Here is a 21,771-nt window from a genome sequence, read left to right on the forward strand (position 1 = left end):
ATATTTCTCCCTTGCTCTCTTTTGTTCCACTCGCTTACAAACTGCCATGTTTATGCAGGGTTTGGAGTTCAGCTCTCAGGGTGAGGGAGGGAAAGGATTTTAGTAGTAACATGGACCCTTTGAGACTACACAGTAATGTAGTCATGACATCAAATGTTGAACCCACCGATCAGTTCAATGGTCCAACATTTTAAATGTTTAATATTGCACATTTATCTACCTCATCAGAGGATTGTTTTGCATAGAAGCTTTCTAACATCACAAACTAGAAAACTGTCAAGAAAGAGAGAACACGTAAAGACACTTCAATGAACAAGGTTATCAACATTTATTATGTTGTGAATAAAACACACCATCCCTGGATGAAGACAAAATACAAGGTTAATTTATATGAATGGGCCCACTTAAGCATATCAATCATTGCATCTTAATTGTCTCTCCCATGTGAGTACTTTTTGGATTTGTGTCATTCCTGAAACATCAGTCATCAACACGGCAATGATATCATTTCTCCCATGTGAGTACTTGTGTATCTTTTGATGGTCAATCGGATTGAAGCCTGTGCCACAGTTAGGGCAGTAACAGTCTTATTTCTCCTCTGTGTGAATTAATTTGTTGATCGAGCTGTAACATTAGTGTTTTGCCACAATCAGGGCAGTGAAATGGCTTCTCTTCCCCCCGTACAGGGTTGGGGTTAATTCCACAAATTCAGTTCTAATTCAATTCCCTCTCCCTGTAAATTCCATTTAATTAAATTCAAATTCCAGATCAGTAATTCAATTCCTCCCAATTCCAATGTTAGGTAAATTCCAAGAACTAAATTCCCAATTCAATATTATCCCCAATTCCACAAATTCCAATTCGAATTAAATTCATTCAGGCTTCTTTCTGGCTGATCATGTCACTGTTCAGTGTAAATATATAATTACAAGTTGAAATGATTTAAAACAAATCCTGCAATAAAAAAATGCTAAGTGCATAAATTCCATACATTTTCATTCAATTCCAAAGATTAAATGTTTTTACAATTCCAACTCAACAGTCTAGTTCCATTACTTAAAGATTGTTGAAATTTGAATTGAATTCAATGTAAATTCTCGAATTGAAATTTCTAACTAAATTGGAATTGACCCAAACCCTGCACCTGTGTGAATCCGTATGTGTTTTTTCAGATTACTGCTGTTGCAGAATCCTTTGCCACAAAAATGACAGTGATAAGGTTTCTCTCCTGTGTGAATCCTCATGTGTCTTTTTAGATTTCCATTCTGGTTGAATCCTTGGCCACAATGACGACAATTAAAAGGTTTCTCCCCTGTGTGAATCCGCATATGTATTTTTAGATGTCCACTCCGAATGAATGTTTTGCCACAATCATGACAATAATATGGATTCTCTCCTGTGTGGCTCCTCATGTGTCTTTTCAGATCTTCATTCTGGTTGAAGCATGTACCACAAACAGGGCAGGAACAACAATAGGAAGTAGCATGACTTTGACTGGGTGATTTCAGGAGGGAGAATTGTGTCGATGTCTTACCCTTAGTATTGATACGGGACCTTTGTCCTTTTGCCATCTCTGATCTCTTTGATATGACTGGCTTAAAACCTGACAGAGGTCCTCCAGTCTCCATACCACCTACACTTTCAATGTTTTCACTCTGAGCTGCATCTGGATTTACTGCAGAGAGGGGCTGGGAGACACTGATTGGTTCTGATTCTATGTACTCTCCATCAGGTTGTGTTGTGATCTGTTCAGTTGTAGGGTCTCTCTTGCCATTTCCTTCCTTTTGGGCTTGATAGAGATGTGAGGGATGAGTTGGGTCCTCATCACAGTCATTTTTCACACAGCCAGCAGTGAATATGGAGTCTTTAGTATCATTCTCAAACCCATGAATCTGCTCTTCCTCCTGAGTGGTCCTGAGTTCCTCCTCTTCCTCTTTAATCTGTATGGGCTCTGTGTCCTCCGGTCCCAGACTGGGGCTCCACTCCTGCTCACACTGCTGCTGCTCAGAGGGAACCTCCTCTTCAGATACAGAGAGAGTACGCTGTTGGAGGTCTGGAGGAAAGGAGAAAGGATGAAACAGAGAACTTAATACTGACATTATTACATTTAGGTCTACCCGCTAACTTTAATATTACACTTACCAAAGTGTTTGGACCTTTAAAAACCCTGCTGTATGTAAAATAGTGTGCTTTGAATTGGGAAATAAATCAATGTGACTCTGGATGACAACATAATGATCGCTTCTCGGCCTTTTGGCTCAGATCAAGTGTAGTATCTGTTCTTATCAGTTTAATATCTGATACGTCCCCCATCGGGGGACTACATATTAAATGGATTTTTCGAACAGGGAGTCGGAAATGGGGCTTGCTCCGTCCGCTCCACGCATCGACCCGGTATTGCAGTACCTCCGGGAACGGTGCAACACTTTCAAGCATTTCGCTACACTCGCATTAACATCTGCTAACCATGTGTATGTGACAAATAAAATTAGATTTTGATTTGATAATGAACATAATGTTTACAACATTAGGGCTGTTTTCTTAAAGTTACATCCACTTCGTGTTTTGTTTACTTGCCACGGTACTAACGAGTATCACTGAAAGCGAAGATTCTCAGGAACATGAGTCTTCGGTTTCCCTCTACAATGCTCATAAGTTGCAAAGGACTCCGCACAGAATGACTGGGGGAGGTTAATTGGATGCAGTTGTGATCTTCTTCCTATGAAATGTTTGAACGGTTTGGGCTATTGGCAATTATGACCCCATCCCTGAAAGCTAAGACTCATGAACATACAGGTAACTGCATCCAGTTTTCATAACTTTGACCTTAATTGCCTACCGTCTGTAAGCTGTGTGTCTTAACGACCGTTCCACAGATGCATGTTCATTAATTGTTTATGGTTCATTGAACAAGCATGGGAAACAGTGTTTAAACCCTTTACAATGAAGATCTGTGAAGTTATTTGGATTTTTATGATTATCTTTGAAAGACAGGGTCCTGAAAAAGGGACGTTTCTTTTTTTGCTGAGTTTATACAAATGTGGACACCCTCTAAATTAGTGGATTTGACTATTTCAGCCTCAACCATTGCTAACAGGTGTATAAAATCGAGCACACACCCAAGCAATCTCCATAGACAAACATTGGCAGTAGAATGGCCTTACTGAAGACCTCAGTGACTTTCAATGTGGCACCGTCTTAGGATGCCACCATAGGATGCCAAGTCAATTCGTCAAATGTCTGCCCTGCTAGAGCTGCCCCGGTCAACTGTAGGTGCTGTTATTGTGAAGTGGAAATGTCTAGGCGCAACAATGGCTCAGCCACAAAATGGTAGGCCACACAAGGTCACGGAACGGGACCGCCAAGTGCTGAAGTGCGTAAAAATTGTCTGTCCTCAGTTGTAACACTTCATGAAATGGGTTTCCATGGCTGAGCAGTGCCACACAAGCCTAAGATGAGCAATGCCAAGCATCAGCCGGAGTGGTGTAAAGCTCGCCGCCATTGGACTCTGGAGCAGTGGAAACGCGTCTTCTGGAGTGATGAGTCACGCTTCACCATCTGGCAGTCCGACGGAGTAATCTGGGGTTGGCAGATGCCAGGAGAACGCTACCTGCCCCAATGCATAGTGCCAACTGTAAAGTTTGGTGAAGGAGGACTAACGGTCTGAGGCTGTTTTTCATGGTTTGTGCTAGGAGTCCTTAGTTCCAGTGAAGGGAAATCTTAACGGTACAACATACAATGACATTCTAGATGATTCTGTGCTTCCAACTTTGTGGCAACAGTTCGGGGAAGGCCCTTTCCTGTTTCAGCATGACAATGCCCTGTGCACAAAGCAGGGTCCATACAGAAATTGTTTGCTGAGATTGGTGTGGAAGAACTTGACTGGCCTGCACAGAGCTCTTACCTAAACCCTATTGAAATGCAGACTGCGAGCCAGGTCTAATCACCCAACATCAGTGCCCAACCTCACTAATGCTCTTGTGGCTGAATGGAAGCAAGTCCCCGCAGCAATTTTCCAACATATAGTGGAAAGCCTTCCCAGAGGAGTTGAGACTGTTATAGCAGCAAAGGGGTTTTGGAATGAGATGTTCGACGGGCAGGTGTAGTGTATATTTGTGTTATTTATAAGGTGCATTGAGCTACTGTTGCTTCAGATGTCACGTGTCTTTGACAGTACACTGTTTACAGTTGCGCACTGTAAATGTAGCCACCAGTTCTAAGGACGCACAAAGTTACTTATTTTCAAGCTCATTTTCTGTCTCATGGGATATGGGTTGCGTTTTACATGAAAATACATTTTACTATCATACCGCATTTAGCCCTCCATTCAGCCATGACAATTGTATGCTATTTTCCCAACTTCAAATAGCAATTAGCCTACAGCTGTGCACCAACGGAGGGTCCAAGACTTGACACTGATCAATGAAAAACACTCACCAGAAAGTTTAAAAAACAGAATCAGTTCCATGATGGTGAACATCATCTCAGCCGAGGAAAAAAAACAAACATATTATTCAAATAGTGAAATAATTTCAAATTCCCATCCCTAGTTAATAGGGAATTAATGTTACACAGAACATGCTTAGTATTCAGAGGATTGCACTGTACTTCAGCACTGTAAAGGTCTGCCACATCTGCCTCTGGCTCTCACCATACCTAAAAAGTGGTTATCAATCAGAGCCCTAATTAAGGTACTTGTCAAACCTGATAGATCAATGTCATCACAAAATGCAGCCTAAATATAACATGAATTAGCCAATAACTCCTCCTTCAGATAAAGGCCTATGCAACTCCTGTTTTGAGCACATCATAAGCTGAGGGTATAAAACTAGTGTTCAACTTGAGCCAACAGTGATTTAGCCACAACTTTTGAACATGGTGCCATTCTTTAAAAAATGTTATGGTTAGAAGGGCAATGGGTCATGTCAAAAAATGTTGAAATGCAATAAATTAGTTTTAAGTGGCAGAAATTTGAGTTGCGATGAGTGTCCACCAACGACATCGAGTCGGTTAGAATCTATACTTGAAAATGTCCATTCTTTATTTATTTCTTTGTACCTATGTTTGTGCCGTATAGCTGCAAGCTTTTCTTTGCGTGCTGAAATCTGTATGTTTATTTTTAGAGTTTTACCCGACCTCTGCCAAGGGAGGCTTTGTTTCTTAATGGAGAAAGAGATGCAACGATGCTTTCTTTTTTGCAAGGGACACAAACATTTTAAAAATCAAAAAAACTATAGATTCCAAATCCAACTGACAACTCTATAACAATCAGGACAAGCACAAGTAGGTAGTAAAAGCTTTAAATAACATTGGATTATGGTGCGCAGTTTAAAAGTCAGGGTCTAAATTTACTATTGAGAATTAGAAAAGTAGAATAGGTAAATAAGGTGCGATTAAAAATAAAATAAATATTGTTCTGACAGTCACTCAATTAGCCCATGTTTTAGCTGGCTTGACTAATTTACCAATCTAAATTAGTGGTAATCATGGTTGAATTACCGACTGGGGAGCCACCATTGATTTTGTTATTCACTGTCACTCAATACCATAACCAAAAACATTGCACACATTTCTCACCACCCTATGGCAAAATGTGTAGAATTTAAGGAAATTAGCTGTAAAACTGCAAATTGTTCTCTACGCCCCATGGCAAGATGAGTAGAATTGCAGTAAATTAACAAACAAAACAAAAAAACATTCTCTCTGTTGCCTGTATACTTTTCTCAAAAGTCACTAGAAATTAGCATTTAAAACCTGTTTTTCAACAAACCAAAAAAGTCTGGGGGCATGCCCCCGGAACCCCGTAGCAAAGTGTGTCTCACCCCTAGGATTTCACATTTTGGGGAATATTGACAGGAATATATGGGAAATAACAGAAATATATGTAAATATTAACACAATTTAAATGCTTTTTACATTGGATATATTTACCATATAATATGGAGACAGAAACAAACATTTTACCTTATCATAAGTACACACATTTGCAAATGATTAAATCTTTCCAATAGAAAAAAAACCAAATCATTTTAGTTACGAAATTGAACTTTAATAAAATTATATGAATTATATGGGATGATTTCACTGAACAACTAAAGGGAATATTGAATGATCCCCAATGATCCATCGCATCTCCCAAAACGTTTTCAACATACATCTGTAAAATGATGTCTAGAAACTAAAGCTTTGGTTGTCTTCCTCTCAAGCTTCACGTCTTCTCCCTGGACCTCAATGTCCACCTCATGACCATCAGACTCTGAGGCCTCATCTTCACTGTCACTTTCCATTTTGTATTGGTCAGCCTGTTTCGTGCTTTGGTGTGTGTGTTCGCAAACAAGGACCAGTTGTGCTCTGAGGCGGCTGATGTTGGTGGGATTTGGAGGATGATGGAGGCAACAGGGGAAAGAGCCTCAGATCCACAAAGTCCCTTCCACCAAGTGGCTGATGAGGTATGTTGGCATGACTGCCATATGCATCTCCATCCCAAAGCCCTTGCTTGGAAGTGTACTTTGCCAGACTGCCAAGAACCTTGCCCTCATCCAGGCGGCAAGACACGGTAGTGATGACACCATAGGCCTTGTTGATCTCTGCACCAGACAGGATGCTCTTGCCAGCATACTTTGGTCCAGTATGTATACTGCAGCTTTTATGGGCTTCAGGCAGAAGTCTTCATGTTTTTGATGTATTTCAGAACTGCAGTTTCCTCTGCTTGGAGCAACAGTGAAGGGCAGTACAGATTTCTTCTCTTAAATCTAAACATCAGACAGGATGGCATTGTCTCCCTCAATCCATGCAATGGCTACTGCTATAGGTTTCAGGAGGATCCTCTAGATGGGGCTGTCCATATCAGCAGACTGTGATATGGCCATTTCTTGGAGATACTCATTACCCTCCAGGAGACTGTCAAACATGATGACAACACCACCCCAAAAGGTGTTGCTGGGCAGCTTCAATGTGGTGACCTTATCTTCTCACTTTTTACCTTATTTACAACGATGGCCTAGGAACAGTGGGTTAACTGCCTTGTCCAGGGGCAGAACAACAGATTTTTACCTTGTCAGCTCAGGGATTCAATCCTGCAACCTTTCGGTTATTAGTCCAAGGCTCTAACCACTAGGCTACCTGCCGCCCCCTCACTTTGCTTGGTGAGGTAGATTGCTGCTATAACTTGATGACACTTCACATACCTAACCATTTCCTTGGCTCTCTTGTAGAGTGTATCCATTGTTTTCAGTGCCATGATGTCCTTGAGGAGCAGATTCAATGCATGAGCAGCACAGCCAATGGGTGTGATGTGATGTGAGGGTAGGACTCCTCCACTTTAGACCAAGCAGCCTTCATGTTCACAGCATTGTCTGTCACCAGTGCAAATACCTTCTGTGGTCTAAGGTCATTGATGACTGCCTTCAGCTCATCTGCAATGTAGAGACTGGTCTGTTGTCCCTTGTCTGTGCTCTTGTGGAATACTAGTTGAGGGATGGAGATGATGTAGTTAATTATTCATTGCCAACGACCATTTGACCACCCATCAGAGATGATTGCAATACTGTCTGCTCTCTCTAAGATTTGCTTGACCTTCACTTAAACTCTGTATCCAGCAAATGAGTAGATAAAGCATTGGAGGGTGTTGGAGGGGTGTATGCTGGGCGAAGAACATCTCTTCCAATACACATTGCCTGTGAGCATCAGAGGTGAACCAGTTGCATACACAGCTCGAGCAAGACATTCATCAGCATTTCTCTGACTACGTTCATCCACTGAGTCAAAAAAGCATCTGATTCCAGGAGGACCATGAGCTGTTGCTATCAATAAGGTGTCTGATTCATCATTTTCACCTCGAATAGAAGAAGAGGGACTTTTGTCAGAGGTTGCTTGTTGTGAGCGCTGAGGGAACTTTATGCACTTGGCCAGATGATTCTGCATCTTTGTTGCATTCTTCACATTTGATCTGTTACAATATTTGCAAATGTACACAGCTTTTCCTTCTACATTAGCTGCAGTGAAATGTCTCCACACATCAGATAGGGGCCGAGGCATTTTCCTGTAAAGATTAAGAAAAAAAATATTTTAAAAAAAAACAAATACAATTCCATATACAGATAAATAGTTAAGCAGTAAGATAAATGTTCTAAAATGAAACATGTATGGAATAGAGGTCGACCGATTAATCTCCATGGCCGATTAATTAGGGCCGATTTCAAGTTTTCATAACAAATCGGTAAATCTGCCTTTTAGGACCCGATTACATTGCAATCCACGAGGAGACGGCATGGCGGCTGACCACCTGTTACGCAGGTGGTCAGTGCAGCATCAAAAGGACCTTGTGGCTGCAAGGAGCCAAGGTAAGTTGCTAGCTAGCATTAAACTTATATTATAAAAAACAATCAATCAATCTTCACATAACATGTTACGCGTGCTCCCTCTCCGGCCTCTAGGTCACCAGGCTGCTCGTTATGGTGCACACCTGTCACTATCGTTACACGCACTGCGCGTCATCAGACTCACCTGGACTCCATCACCTCCCTGATCACCATCCCTATATGTCACTTCCTTTGGTTCCTTCCCCAGGTGTTATTGTTTCTGTTCTTGTGTCAGTTCTGTGTGTTGTTCGTGTTTCTTATTTTTGTATTATGTTGTGTTTAGTTATTAAAACACTCACTTCCTGAACTTGCTTCCCGACTCTCAGCGCACGTCGTTACAAATCACTAGTTAACTACACATGGTTGATGATATTACTTGGTTAACTAGCTTGTCCTGCGTTGCATATAATCAATGTGGTGCCTGTTAATTTATCATCGAATCAAAGCCTACTTCAACTTCGCCAACCGGGAGATGATTTAACAAAAGCACATTCGCAAAAAATGCACAAACCATAAACATCAATGCCTTTCTTAAAATCAATACACAGAAGTATATATTTTTAAACCTGCATATTTAGTTCAAGTTAGCAGGCAATATTAACTAAAACAGCGCTGTTTATGACTTCAAGCCTATCAACTCCCGAGATTAGGTTGGCAATAATAAAGTGCCTATAAGAACATCCAATAGCAAAGGTATATGAAATACAAATGGTATCGAGATAAATAGTCGACACGTATATTTCCTATGATAACTACAATCTAAAAATTCTTAACTGGGAATATTGAAGACTCATGTTAAAAGGAACCACCAGCTTTCATATGTTCTCATGTTCTGAGCAAGTTAGGACAAATTCTTATTTACAATGATGCCTACCCCGGACGACGCTGGGCCAATTGTGCGCCGCCCTATGGGACTCCCAATCACGGCCGGATATGATGCAGTCTGGATTCGAACCAGGTACTGCAGTGTGTTAGACCACTGTGCCAGTCTGGAGCCCAAATGTGTATTGTATGTTGACATTGACATGTTGTGGCTTTCGGATTTACAATATAAATATAAAGACTCGTATTTCACTTACCAGTTTAAGGTAATGTTAGCGTCCTCTCCTTTAGCTGTTGTCTATGACACTTTCCCGGTAGATTTCTGCTAGAATATCGTCCAAAATCTGTATACCTGGACTTTCATTTAGCTTTTCCAGTATTAGTAGCCATATTGTAAGTTCAACATTTGCAAAACAGTTTTCATAACTCACAGATGTGCAAGAATATGTCGAAGCAGGTTACGCATAAATGTCCAAACAGAACTAGCCTCCTGGTGCGCTAGGTTAGCTGAAAGTTTGTGCGCCGGACAAAGGGTTTCCACTAGAGGTCGGCCGATTAATCGAAATGGCCGATTAATTAGGGCCGATTTCAAGTTTTCATAACAAATCGGAAATCTGTATTTTTGTTCGCCGATTTTGCCGATTTGTTTTACATCTTTCTTTAACTAGGCAAGTCAGTTAAGAACACATTCTTAGTGTCAATGACGACCTAGGAACCGTGGGTTAACTGCCGTATTCAGGGGCAGAACGACAGATTTTTACCTTGTCAGCTCTGGGATTCAATCTTGCAACCTTACGGTTAACTAGTCCAACGCTCTAACCACCTGCCTCTCATTGCACTCCACGAGGAGCCTGCCTGTTACGCGAATACAGTAGGAGCCATGGTAAGTTGCTAGCTAGCATTAAACTTATCTTATAAAAACAATCAATCATAATCACTAGTTAACTACACATGGTTGATGATATTACTAGTTTATCTAGCGTGTCCTTCATTGCATATAATTGATGCAACGCTGGGGGATGATTTAACAAAAGCGCATTTGCGAAAAAAAGCCCGACTGTAGCTAACCATAAACACCAATGCCTTTCTTAAAATCAATACAGAAGTATATATTTTTAAACCTGCATATTTAGCTAAAATAAATCCAGGTTAGCAGGCAGTATTAACCAGGTGAAATTGTGTCACTTCTCTTGCATGCACCCTGACAATGAATGAACGCAACAGTTTGGCCAGCCTGGCTCATTGCGAACTAATTTGCCAGAATTTTACATAATTATGACATACATTGAAGGTTGTACAATGTAACAAGAATATTTAGACTTAGGGATGCCACCAGTTAGATAAAATACGGAACGGTTCCGTATTTCACTGAAATAATAAACATTTTGTTTTCGAAATAATAGTTTCCGGATTCGACCATATTAATGACCAAAGGCTCGTATTTCTGTGTGTTATTATGTTATAATTAGGTCTATGATTTGATATTTGATAGAGCAGTCTGACTGAGCGATGGTAGGCAGCAGCAGGCTCGTAAGGCTCTTCACAAGCACAGCGCTGTTTATGACTTCAAGCCTGTCAGCCTAATGGCTGGTGTAACCGATGTGAAATGGCTAGCTAGTTAGCGGGGTGCACGCTAATAGCGTTTCAAACGTCACTCGCTCTGAGACTTGGAGTAGTTATTCCCCTTGCTCTGCAAGGGCCGCGGCTTTTGTGGAGCGATGGGTAACGCTGCTTTGAGTGTGGCTGTTGTCGATGTGTTCCCGGTTCGAGCCCAGGTAGGGGCGATGAGAGGGACAGAAGCTATACTGTTACACTGGCAATACTAAAGTGCCTATAAGAACATCCAATAGTCAAAGGTATATGAAATACAAATGGTATAGCGAGAAATAGTCCTATAAATACTATATTAGCTACAACCTAAAACCTCTTAAGTTGGAATATTGAAGTCTCATGTTAAAAGGAACCACCAGCTTTCATATGTTCTCATGTTCTGAGCAAGGAACTCAAACGTTTTTTTACATGGCACATATTGCACTTGTACAACACTTTAACACATGATTTAAACCAAATTGAACATGTTTCATTATTTATTTGAGGCTAAATTGATTTTTATTGATGTATTATATTAAGGTAAAATAAGTGTTCATTCAGTATTGTTGTAATTTTTTTGGGGTCCTCCAATAATCGATATCGGGTGTTGAAAAATCATAATCGGTCGACCTCTAGTTTCCACATAGCCAATGAGTATGAGAGTATCTAGCTAGCTTGGTTTCAAAACGATTTGACAAAGATACAGTCAATCAAGGGAACACAGCCCGTATCATCGGCGCGCAATGATGCCATATAGCCATGATGTCTTCCTAGCTAAAATTGATTTCCCAGTGGATTGACTGAATGCAGACTGATCTAGCAAAGGTTGGTTACTTTTTCACTTGTGAGGAATAAATACGAATGTAATTTGACTGGTTGAAACAACGTTTAGCGTTCGATTTTCACAGATGTCTTTCTTTGCAAGTTGAACAAGTGGAAATACAAAATAGATAGTGCATACTTTATGGATTTGTATCTCTGGGACCCTTAGGATGACAAATCAGTGCAAGACTTTCAGAATGTAAGTAAATATTTTACCTTCATATGTGAATGTATCAAACCTGTTGCGGTGAAAAAAAGTGTTTTGTTGTTCTGCACTCTCAAACAATAGCATGGCATTTTTTTGCTGCAATAGCTACTGTAAATTGGACAATGCAGTTAGCTTAAAGTTCTTGAGGAACTGCAATTCCTTTCTGCCCATATAAGACACATGTTTTTTCCTTGCTAAAAACTAGGTTGGTACCTATGTTGTTGACACATTATGCTAATTGAGTAACAACTGTCCCGTAGACGGAACATCGATCTCTACATATTTAACAAATTATTTTCTACCTTCAGTCTGACTTCTACTAAAACTCCATATCTAACTGGGTGATCAATACATCATGGGATTTATGTCAGTTGCTAGGTTCTAGCAGGTGAATGATTCATTTAATCTAATGATTATGCTAGCTAGCTAGCTAGCTGTGGCGCCATACAGAATCAAGCTTTAAATAGTTTGTTTTCGGAAGCTAGCGTCAGACTATAACGTAAGAGTTCAACTCTTTAACAACAATGACTTGGACAATTGCTTTCAAACACCTATTACAAAATAGAAAATAGCTTGTTACCTATCCATGAAAGAAAGACATTTAAACTTACCGGCCATAACTAACAGCTGGGCTTCTTTGGTGGACATTGTGCAAGCAGTCTCAGTGGTAACCTAGTAATACACGTCGTGATTGACAGGTGGTTGCGCCAGACAACACAGTGAGCTGTCACCAACCAACCAGTGTAGAGTATGCTGGTCTATCAAAAACCTCATCTGATTGGTTAGAAGAAACAGGTCTCTCTCTGCCAAAATTCTGTGCTTGCGAAATTGACATGTGCAGGTGTACAGATGCAATTATTGCTTGCAAATATTATGTTAAACGTTTGCGAATCATAGGTTGCAAATGCCATTACAACCACATCCCCCCCCCCCCCCCCATTTTCACAACTCATCAGTTACGTTTGAGAACGTGTTTACAACTACTGTACAGATTATTATTTCATGTTGACAACTCATCAGTTACCCTTTCAAATTGTGTTTACAACTATAAAACTATTCTACACACTCACATCATTATGTCAATGATTTACCTCCATATATATGTCGCTATTGCGCCCCTTAATTAGAAAGACGTATTGAGTAGCTAACAAACCTGCTCTGTGTAGCTTTAACGTTATATCAGGCTCAGGTTGAAGAACAATGTCGAGCAGCCTCTGTAGACGGACAACTTCCTCCTGATACTCTGCTACCGTTTTTTCAACGACCCCGAATATCTCTTCAGCAGCAGCTGTTAATCTCTCGTTGAGAAAAACCCTCAACAACTGTATTTTAAACATTTTTAGATAATGCAAGTGGAGTATTCACGAGATAGCAAGCGGTGTTGTTTTCATCACGTGGCACGGCATGAAAGACAAAAGCATCCTGTAGGTTATCACCGTCTCGTCAGCAACACTTTAAAGTACTTCTGGGTCACGGAATTTCTCAAAATAAAAGTCTTCCACATAATAGTAGAAACGTGTCAATAACCTGTGATTATGAATGATATATGAAAAATAATTGTCTAAACATTAACAATGATTCATATTTGTTCATATTTAAGTCACATGTGCATTAAAATGGGGTTTTTAAAACATGTTCCAAAGTCAAATCACTGTACATGGAATGCATATTGGCTTACAAAGCAACTATTCTGGGTTCCACAGCAAAAAGATATTGTAGGTAATACTCAGAAGGGTCTGTAGAATATAAACATTCCTTTTTCAGGACCCTGTCTTTCAAAGATCATTTGTAAAAATCCAAATAACTTCACAGATCTTCATTGTAAAGGGTTTAAACACTGTTTCCCATGCTTGTTCAATGAACCATAAACAATTAATGAACATGCATCTGTGGAACGGTCGTTAAGACACTCACAGCTTACAGACGGTAGGCAATTAAGGTCACAGTTATAAAAACTTAGGACACTGAACAGGCCTTGCTATTGAAAAACACCAAAAGAAAGATGCCCAGGGTCCCTGTTCAGCTGCGTGAACGTGCCTTAGGCATGCTGCAAGGAGGCACAAGGACTGCAGATGGGGCCAGGGCAATAAATTGCAATGTCCGTACTGTGAAATGCCTAAGACAGCGCTACAGGGAGACAGGACGGACAGCTGATCGTCCTCTTAGTGGCAGACCATATGTAACAACTCCTGCATAGGATCGGTAAATCCGAACATCACACCTGCGGGACAGATACAGGATGGCAACAACTTACCCGAGTTACACCAGGAACGCACAATCACTCCATCAGTGCTCAGACTGTCCGCAATAGGCTGAGAGAAGCTAGACTAAGGGCTTGTAGGCCTGTTGTAAGGCATGTCCTCACCAGACATCACCAGCAACAACGTCGCCTATGGGCACCAACCCACCGTCGCTGGACCAGAAAGGACTGGCAAAAAGTGCTCTTCACTGACAAGTCGCGGTTTTGTCTCACCAGGGGTGATGGTCAGATTCGCGTTTATCGTCGAAGGAATGAGCGTTACACCCAGGCCTGTACTCTGGGGCGGGATCGATTTGGAGGTGGAGGGTCTGTCATGGTCTGGGGCAGTGTGTCACAGCATAATTGGACTGAGCTTGTTGTCATTGCAGGCAATCTCAATGCTGTCCGTTACAGGGAAGACATCCTCCTCCCTCATGTGGTACTCTTCCTGCAGGCTCATCCTGACATAACCCTCCAGCATGACAATGCCATCAGCCATACTGCTCATTCTGTGTGTGATTTCCTGCAAGACAGGAATGTTAGTGTTCTGCCATGGCTAGCAAAGAGCCCGGATCTCAATCCCATTGAGCACGTTTGGGACCTTTTGGATCGGAGGGTGAGGGCTAGGGCCATTCCCCCCAGAAATGTCCTGGAACTTGCAGGTCCCTTGGTGGAAGAGTGGGGTAACATCTCACAGCAAGAACTGGCAAATCTGGTGCAGTCCACGAGGAGGAGATGCACTGCTGTATTTAATGCAGCTGGTGGCCACAACAGACTGTTACTTTTGATTTTGACCCCCTTTGTTCAGGGACACATTATTCAATTTTTGTTAGTCACGTGTCTGTGGAACTTGTTCAGTTTATGTCTCAGTTGTTGAATCTTGTTATGTTCATACAAATATTTACAGGTTAAGTTTGCTAACAATAAATACAGTTGACAGTGAGAGGGTTTATATATGGTGTCATTTCATGGGCCTCTGAATAACACAGTGTTGCTGGCCTTTTACTCCACCCATTCCATCAGCGACAATGTGAATTACTGTATATGGAATACTTATTGGCTTATAGAGCAAGAACTGTTCTGGGTGCCGCAGTAAAAGTATTGTAGGGAATACTCAGAAGGGTCTGTGCCTTCAGAAAGTATTCATACCCCTTGACTTATTCCACATTTTGTTGTGTTACAGCCTGAATTCAAAATGGATTACATGTATTTATTTTTCGCACCCACCTACACACAATACCCCATTACGACAAAGTGAAGAAATGTTTTCAGAAATGTTAAAAATGTATTGAAAATGAAATACAGAAATATCACATTTACATAAGTATTCCCACCCCTGAGTCAATACATGTTAGAATAACCTTTGGCAGCGATTACAGCTGTGAGTTTTTCTGAGTAAGTCTCTAAGAGCTTTTCACACCTGCATTGTACAATATATGCACATTATTATTTTTTTAATTAATCTAGCTCTGTCAAGTTTGTTCTTTATCATTGCTAGACAGACATTTTAAAGTCTTGCCATCGATTTTCAATCCGATTTAAGTCAAAACTTTAAGTAGGCCACTCAGGAACATTCGATGTTGTCTTGGTAAGCAACTCCAGTGTATATTTGGCCTGGTGTTTTAGGTTGTTGTCCTGCTAAAAGGTGAATTTGTCTTCCAGTGTCTATTGGAAAGCAGACTGAGTGAAAAAAAGAAAATGTACAGCAAACTGGACAAGGTTTTCCTCTAGGATTTTGTGTGTGCTTAGCTCTAGGGATATCCTAGGATATTCAATGACTCTTCCAATCTACCAATAGGTGCCTTTCTTTGCGAGGCATTGGAAAAACTCTCTGGTCTTTGTGGTTGAATGTGTGTTTGAAATTCACTGCTCGACTGAGGGACCTTACAGATAATTGTATGTGTGGGGTACAGAGATGAGGTAGTCATTCAACATGTTTAACAATATTGTTGTCCATGCAACTTACTATGTGACTTGTTAAGCACATTTGTACTCCTGAACTGATATAGGCTTGCCATAACAAAGGGGTTGATACTTATTAACTCAATTCATTTCAGGGTTTATTATAATTTATTTTATAAACATTTTATTACATAATTCCACTTCGACAATATGGGGCATTGTGTGTAAGCCAGTGACACAAAATCCCAATTGAATCCATTCGGAGTGTTGCTGGCCTTTTACTCCACCCATGCCATTGGACACTATATGGTACAAATATAGCACTGAACAGGATAAACGATTATCTGTGCCAATGTAAAAGTGAGGTGGGGAGTACTAAGTAGGGTCTGTAGAATCTATATATGGTATCATTTTTGGGGGACTGATGTCTATATGCCCAGCAACACTTTCTACTCCACCCACTCCATTGGTCCTAAAGCAATACACTATAGGCCTATACACTGAGTATATAAAACATTAGGAACACCTGCTCTTTCCATAGCATAGACTGACCAGGTGAATCCAGGTGAAAGCTATGATCCCTTATTGATGTCACTTAAATCTATTTAAATTAGTGTATATGAAGGGGAGGAGACAGGTTAAAGAAGGATTTTTAAGCCTTGAGACAATTGAGATATCAATTGTGTATGTGCCATTCAGAGGGTGAATGGGCAAGACAAAATATTTAAGTACCTTTGAACGGGGTATGGTAGTACAACGCATCACCGGGGGCAAACTACCTGCCCTCCAGGACACCTACACCACCCGATGTCACAGGAAGGCCATAAAGATCATCAAGGACATCAACCACCCGAGCCACTGCCTGTTCACCCCGCTATCATCCAGAAGGCGAGGTCAGTACAGGTGCATCAAAGCTGGGACCGAGAGACTGAAAAACAGCTTCTATCTCAAGGCCATCAGACTGTTAAACAGCCACCACTAACACTGAGTGGCTGCTGCCAACACACTGACACTGACTCAACTCCAGCCACTTTAATAATGGGAATTGATGGGAAATGATGTAAATATATCACTAGCCACTTTAAACAATGCTACCTTATATAATGTTACTTACCCTACATTATTCATCTCATATGCATACGTATATACTGTACTCTATACCATCGACTGTATCCTTATGTAATACATGTATCACTAGCCACTTTAACTATGCCACTTTGTTTACATACTCATCTCATATGTTATATACTGTACTCGATACCATCTACTGTATCTTGCCTATGCTGCTCTGTACCATCACTCATTCATATATCCTTATGTACATATTCTTTATCCCCTTACACTGTGTATAAGACAGTAGTTTTGGAATTGTTAGTTAGATTACTTGTTGGTTATTACTGCATTGTCGGAACTAGAAGCACAAGCATTTCGCTACACTCGCATTAACATCTGCTAACCATGTGTATGTGACAAATAAAATTTGATTTGATTTAGTAGATGCCAGCCGCAATGGTTTGTGTCAAGAACTGCAATGCTGCTGGGTTTTTCACGCTCAACATTTTTCTGTGTGTATCAAGAATGGTCCACCACCCAAAGTACATCCAGCCAACTTGACACAACTGTGGGAAGCGTTGGAGTCGACATGGGCCAGCATCCTTGTGGAACGCTTTCGACACCTTGTAGAGTCCATTCATTTTCTGGACCCCAATTCTCGGCGGTGCAAATAGGCCTTCTCATGAGTCCTTCTTTAACTACCTACCACTACTTTCTGAATGAACCCTGTCCCATTTGACAGGAGTCAACGTAAACACACAATTATTTGGAGTGGTAAACCTGAACCCTCCAAAACTTACATCATCTGACAAAACACATTTCAGTGAATCGTTGTTTATTTCGACGTCAATCTCTCCAGTTACATGCTGCTCACCTGATTCAGTTGTCATAGAGCTTACGATTTCCTCATCTGATATACCTCTACCACAACGTTCTGTCTCCAAGTGGTAGTATTCATTCCCAATATCTTGGGTGTCTGAAATTTGATTGGGTTGCACACTTGACACTCCATCATATGAACTCTTTTGCTACATCATGATGAAGATCAGAAGCAGGTTATTTATCCTATAAAGAGTGTATATTTTGCATATTAAATTGGCAGTCTGAGGGTCTTCTCTGAGCAGTTGACATTCCCTCATTTAAACTCTCTACAATAGGTTTTTGTACCTGAGCTTTATTTACATTCTCTGTTTGTGCAATTTTGTTTCATTTCACTTTGTCACCAGCAATATAATTTATAAATGTTACCTCTATTCTTGTCCCACATATTCCTAAGATTTTGTGACACTAAGTTTAGTGGCAATGGGTTTTCCAATTGGCCATTGCAAAGTTTTCGCAACTTAATCTTAAAATTGAAAATCACATTTTTCATGCTGCTGCATAACTTAATGCATTGCCATTGAACTAGCATGGTAATCCCCCTCCCCAAAATTGTGTTAATTTTTGTTGTTGTTGTGATTCTTAACTTTCTGATCCTCCCCAACATCCCTGCCACCCCCATACAATTTAGATGTCATATTTGGTGGTTCAACAGCATTACACAACAACAATCATCTGTTGTGTTAAATTATTATGATCTATGCATTTATCAGTATTGTCAACTCCACAGTTAACTCTATCACCACAGACAACAGTGTCACTATCAGTACAGTCAACTCTTACTATAGCACTCGGTCCACCCTTTGCCTCCACCCATTACCAGTCCCTACACAGATATATTGACTTTTTTGGACAAATCAAAAAAGATTTTCAGAAAAGCCTTTGACTCGCTTCCTGAAGTGCCACAGCCATTGGTTAGGCAGCACAAAAAGTTTACATCAGCAAGAGCAGGGCAGGCCAGGGCTCATGATTAAGATATTAATTGCAGTGTGTAATATTAGTCTAGCCTAGTTTTATTTACACCATCCCAGCAGTGAAAAAACTCGTAAAGAAAGTACATTCTTTTTTTTGAGTAAGAACGTCACAGACGCACAAATATCATACCCCCAAGACATGCTAACCTCTCACCATTACAATAACATGGGAGGTTAGCATTATATATCATACCCCCAAGACATGCTAACCTCTCACCATTACAATAACATGGGAGGTTAGCATTATATATCATACCCCCAAGACATGCTAACCTCTCACCATTACAATAACATGGGAGGTTAGCATTATATATCATACCCCCAAGACATGCTAACCTCTCACCATTACAATAACATGGGAGGTTAGCATTTTGGGGACGATATGATATTTGTGCACCTGTAACTTTCTCACTCACCATTATTCACAATTCATTCAGAACTATCTGTAAGTGTTTAGAAACATATTATATTCTTATTTACAATAAAAGTGAGTCCAAAATCACAAAATGCATGATTTACCATTCATTTCTATTGGTCACAAAATAATCTGAAACATAACCAAAACAAACAACAAATGTATCCAACAAGTTTGTAGATTCACAAACTTAATGTAATCATTGCGTGCTAAGAATATGGGACCAAATACTAAACTTTTGACTACTTTAATACACATAAGTGAATTTGCCCAAATACTTTTGGTCCGCTAAAATGGAGGTTTTATGTACTGCTGTAATTTCCAAACGGTTCACCTGATATGGAAAATACCCTCAAATTAAATCTGACAGTCTGCACTTTAACGTCATAGTCATTGTACCATTTCAAAGTGCTGGAGTACACAGCCAAAACAACAACAAATGTGTCACTGTCCCAATACTTTTGGAGCTCACCATAGATTTTACAGACCCTAGTGCAGGGTCCCCCTGACCATCCCTGGGGTGGCAGGGTAGCCTAGTGGTTAGAGCGTTGGACTAGTTACCAAAAGGTTGCAAGATAGAATCCCTGAGCTGACAAGGTGAAAAATGTGTTGTTCTGCCCCTGAACGAGGCACTTAATCCACTAGGCTCTCATTGAAAATAAGAATTTGTTCTTAACTGACTTGTCTAGTTAAAAAAATAAATGTAATCAACCTGTCTAGTTATTGATCCCTGTCCTGGTGAGTAATCCTAACCACACTGTATTGCATTGAGACCAATGGAGTGTGTGGAGTAGAAAGTGTTTCCTGGGCATATAGACATCAGTCCCCCATGAAATAATACCATATATAGATTCTACAGATCTTACTAAGTACTTCCCAGACAGTTTTTACATCGGCGCAAATAATAGTTTTTTTCTGAATAGTTCTATATTTGTACCCCATTTTAATCTGTTTGACCACAGCAAAAGGCCCCATGAAATGACACCATATAGATTCCCAATTCCCAATCCCACTTTTACATCAGCACATAGAATGTTTTTTTTCTCTGTAAGACAATATGTAATTTATAGGCCTACATTGTATTGCATTGGGACCAATGAAATGGGTGGAGTAGAAAGGGCTGCTGGCTATGTAGACCACGATTATCCAGGAAATACACCATATCATAGCACATATCTAGTGCTAGATCAATCGGGTCTGTAGAATGTTATCTTCTTTACATTCGTTTTCTTAAGCTACAACCATTTCTCAATGTGCTCCACCTTATAATATTATTTATTTTATATAAAGTAATAATTGTCTTTAGCTGAGAATGTTATTTTTTTTTTTACATTGTGCACTATGAAAAGTTGAAAAAAATATTGATTTTGGAAAAAACACATAGCGTTTTACTACAGACTTTTATTTTGAAGGCAAAATCAGAAAACAGGAAGTATTAATTTTGCTACCTGGACACTGAGGTTGCTGCAATGCGCGCTCTTGGTGGCGCACGAGTAAACAAATGTTCCCTATCGCCACCTGCTGCTGGAGTGGAGTGTGAAAAGGTCAGTTAGGCTTCTGAGAATAGTCAGGGCGTTTGGGACCATTGAGCTATAAATAAGGTCGGGACCCAGTGAGAAACCCCGTCACTAGTTAACTTACCACAAACACAGTCTTTCTACGCCTGTTACGTTAGGTTACAAAGTCATAAACCCCGCCCATTTCTTCTACCGGATACTGTTGTTGCCGCACAGACGCGATCTCTGAGAAGCCAGCAAGAATAAGCAAGACCTAACAAGAAATAAGACCGTGACCTTGGCGATTATCCTTCAAAAAAATTGTACCGCAATGAAGATGGTAAAAAGTCATCCAAAATGTAGAAATTTGTAACATTTTATCAGTGGTGGAAAAAGTGCCCAATTGTCATGCTTGAGTAAAAGTAAAGACACCTTAATGGAAAATGACGAAAGTAAAAGTGAAAGTCACCCAGTAAAATACTACTTGAGTAAAATTATTTGGTTTTAAATATACTTAAGTATCAAAAGTAAAAGTATAAATCATTTCACATTCCTTATATTAAGCAATGCAGACAGCATGATTTTCATGTTTTTCTGGCAGATCAGAGGCAATATGGATGACCAGGGATGTTCTCTTGATAAATGTGTGAATTGGACCATTTTCCTGTCCTGCTTAGCATTCGAAATGGAACGAGTACTTTTGGGTGTCAGGGAAAATGTATGGAAAAAAAGTACATTGATTCCTTTAGTAATGTAGTGAAGTAAAAGTAGTCAGAAATATAAATAGTAAAGTACAGATACCGCGAAAAAACAACTTAAGTAGTACTTGAAAGTATTTTTACTTAAGTACTTTACACCACTGCATTTTATTTATGTTAGCAGACTTAGAATTTAGTTTAACAATATCAAAAAATAAAAATAGATATGAGCCTTAATAGCACAAATACTATTATTGAAAGTAATAGTTAATGAATAAAAAAATCCTAAAGCTCTGAGCTCCAACAGTGCAGG

At 40.1% G+C, this 21,771-nt stretch overlaps 1 protein-coding gene and 1 non-coding gene across 4 annotated transcripts; one reads left to right on the forward strand and one right to left on the reverse strand.

Moving 5' to 3' along the window:
* Window positions 1-299: 299 nt before the first annotated feature.
* LOC110521403 (zinc finger and SCAN domain-containing protein 21) lies at window positions 300-13,253 on the reverse strand. Of its 3 annotated transcripts, none has more exons than XM_021598933.2 (2): window positions 12,956-13,250; window positions 300-2,053 (listed from the first exon to the last, which is right to left on the reverse strand). In XM_021598933.2, exons 1-2 carry the CDS (start codon window positions 13,137-13,139, stop codon window positions 1,116-1,118), a joined length of 1,122 nt encoding a protein of 373 aa, XP_021454608.2. In that variant the 5' UTR covers window positions 13,140-13,250; the 3' UTR covers window positions 300-1,115. The 3 variants fall into 3 exon arrangements, 2 of the variants coding, with proteins under 2 accessions (XP_021454608.2, XP_036825063.1); XM_036969168.1 differs by lacking the exon at window positions 12,956-13,250 and adding an exon at window positions 12,414-12,720; XR_005040940.1 differs by lacking the exon at window positions 300-2,053 and adding an exon at window positions 7,932-8,041 and having other exon boundaries at window positions 12,956-13,253.
* LOC118945892 lies at window positions 2,238-2,428 on the forward strand. The gene has a single exon (XR_005041048.1). It is a non-coding gene; the product is annotated as a U2 spliceosomal RNA (small nuclear RNA).
* Window positions 13,254-21,771: the final 8,518 nt, after the last annotated feature.

Source organism: Oncorhynchus mykiss, chromosome 30 (genome assembly GCF_013265735.2).
Source record: "Oncorhynchus mykiss isolate Arlee chromosome 30, USDA_OmykA_1.1, whole genome shotgun sequence".
NCBI classification, from domain to species: domain Eukaryota; kingdom Metazoa; phylum Chordata; class Actinopteri; order Salmoniformes; family Salmonidae; genus Oncorhynchus; species Oncorhynchus mykiss.

What these genes read in the sequence shown, in the direction of transcription:
- LOC110521403 (XM_021598933.2), bottom strand. Translation starts at nt 13,139, where the DNA reads ATGTTTAAAATACAGTTGTTGAGGGTTTTTCTCAACGAGAGATTAACA. An exon ending in GTTAAAGCTACACAGAGCAG is followed by an intron (nt 2,054 to 12,955) that starts GTTTGTTAGCTA and finishes CCTTTCCTCCAG; the next exon opens with ACCTCCAACAGCGTACTCTC.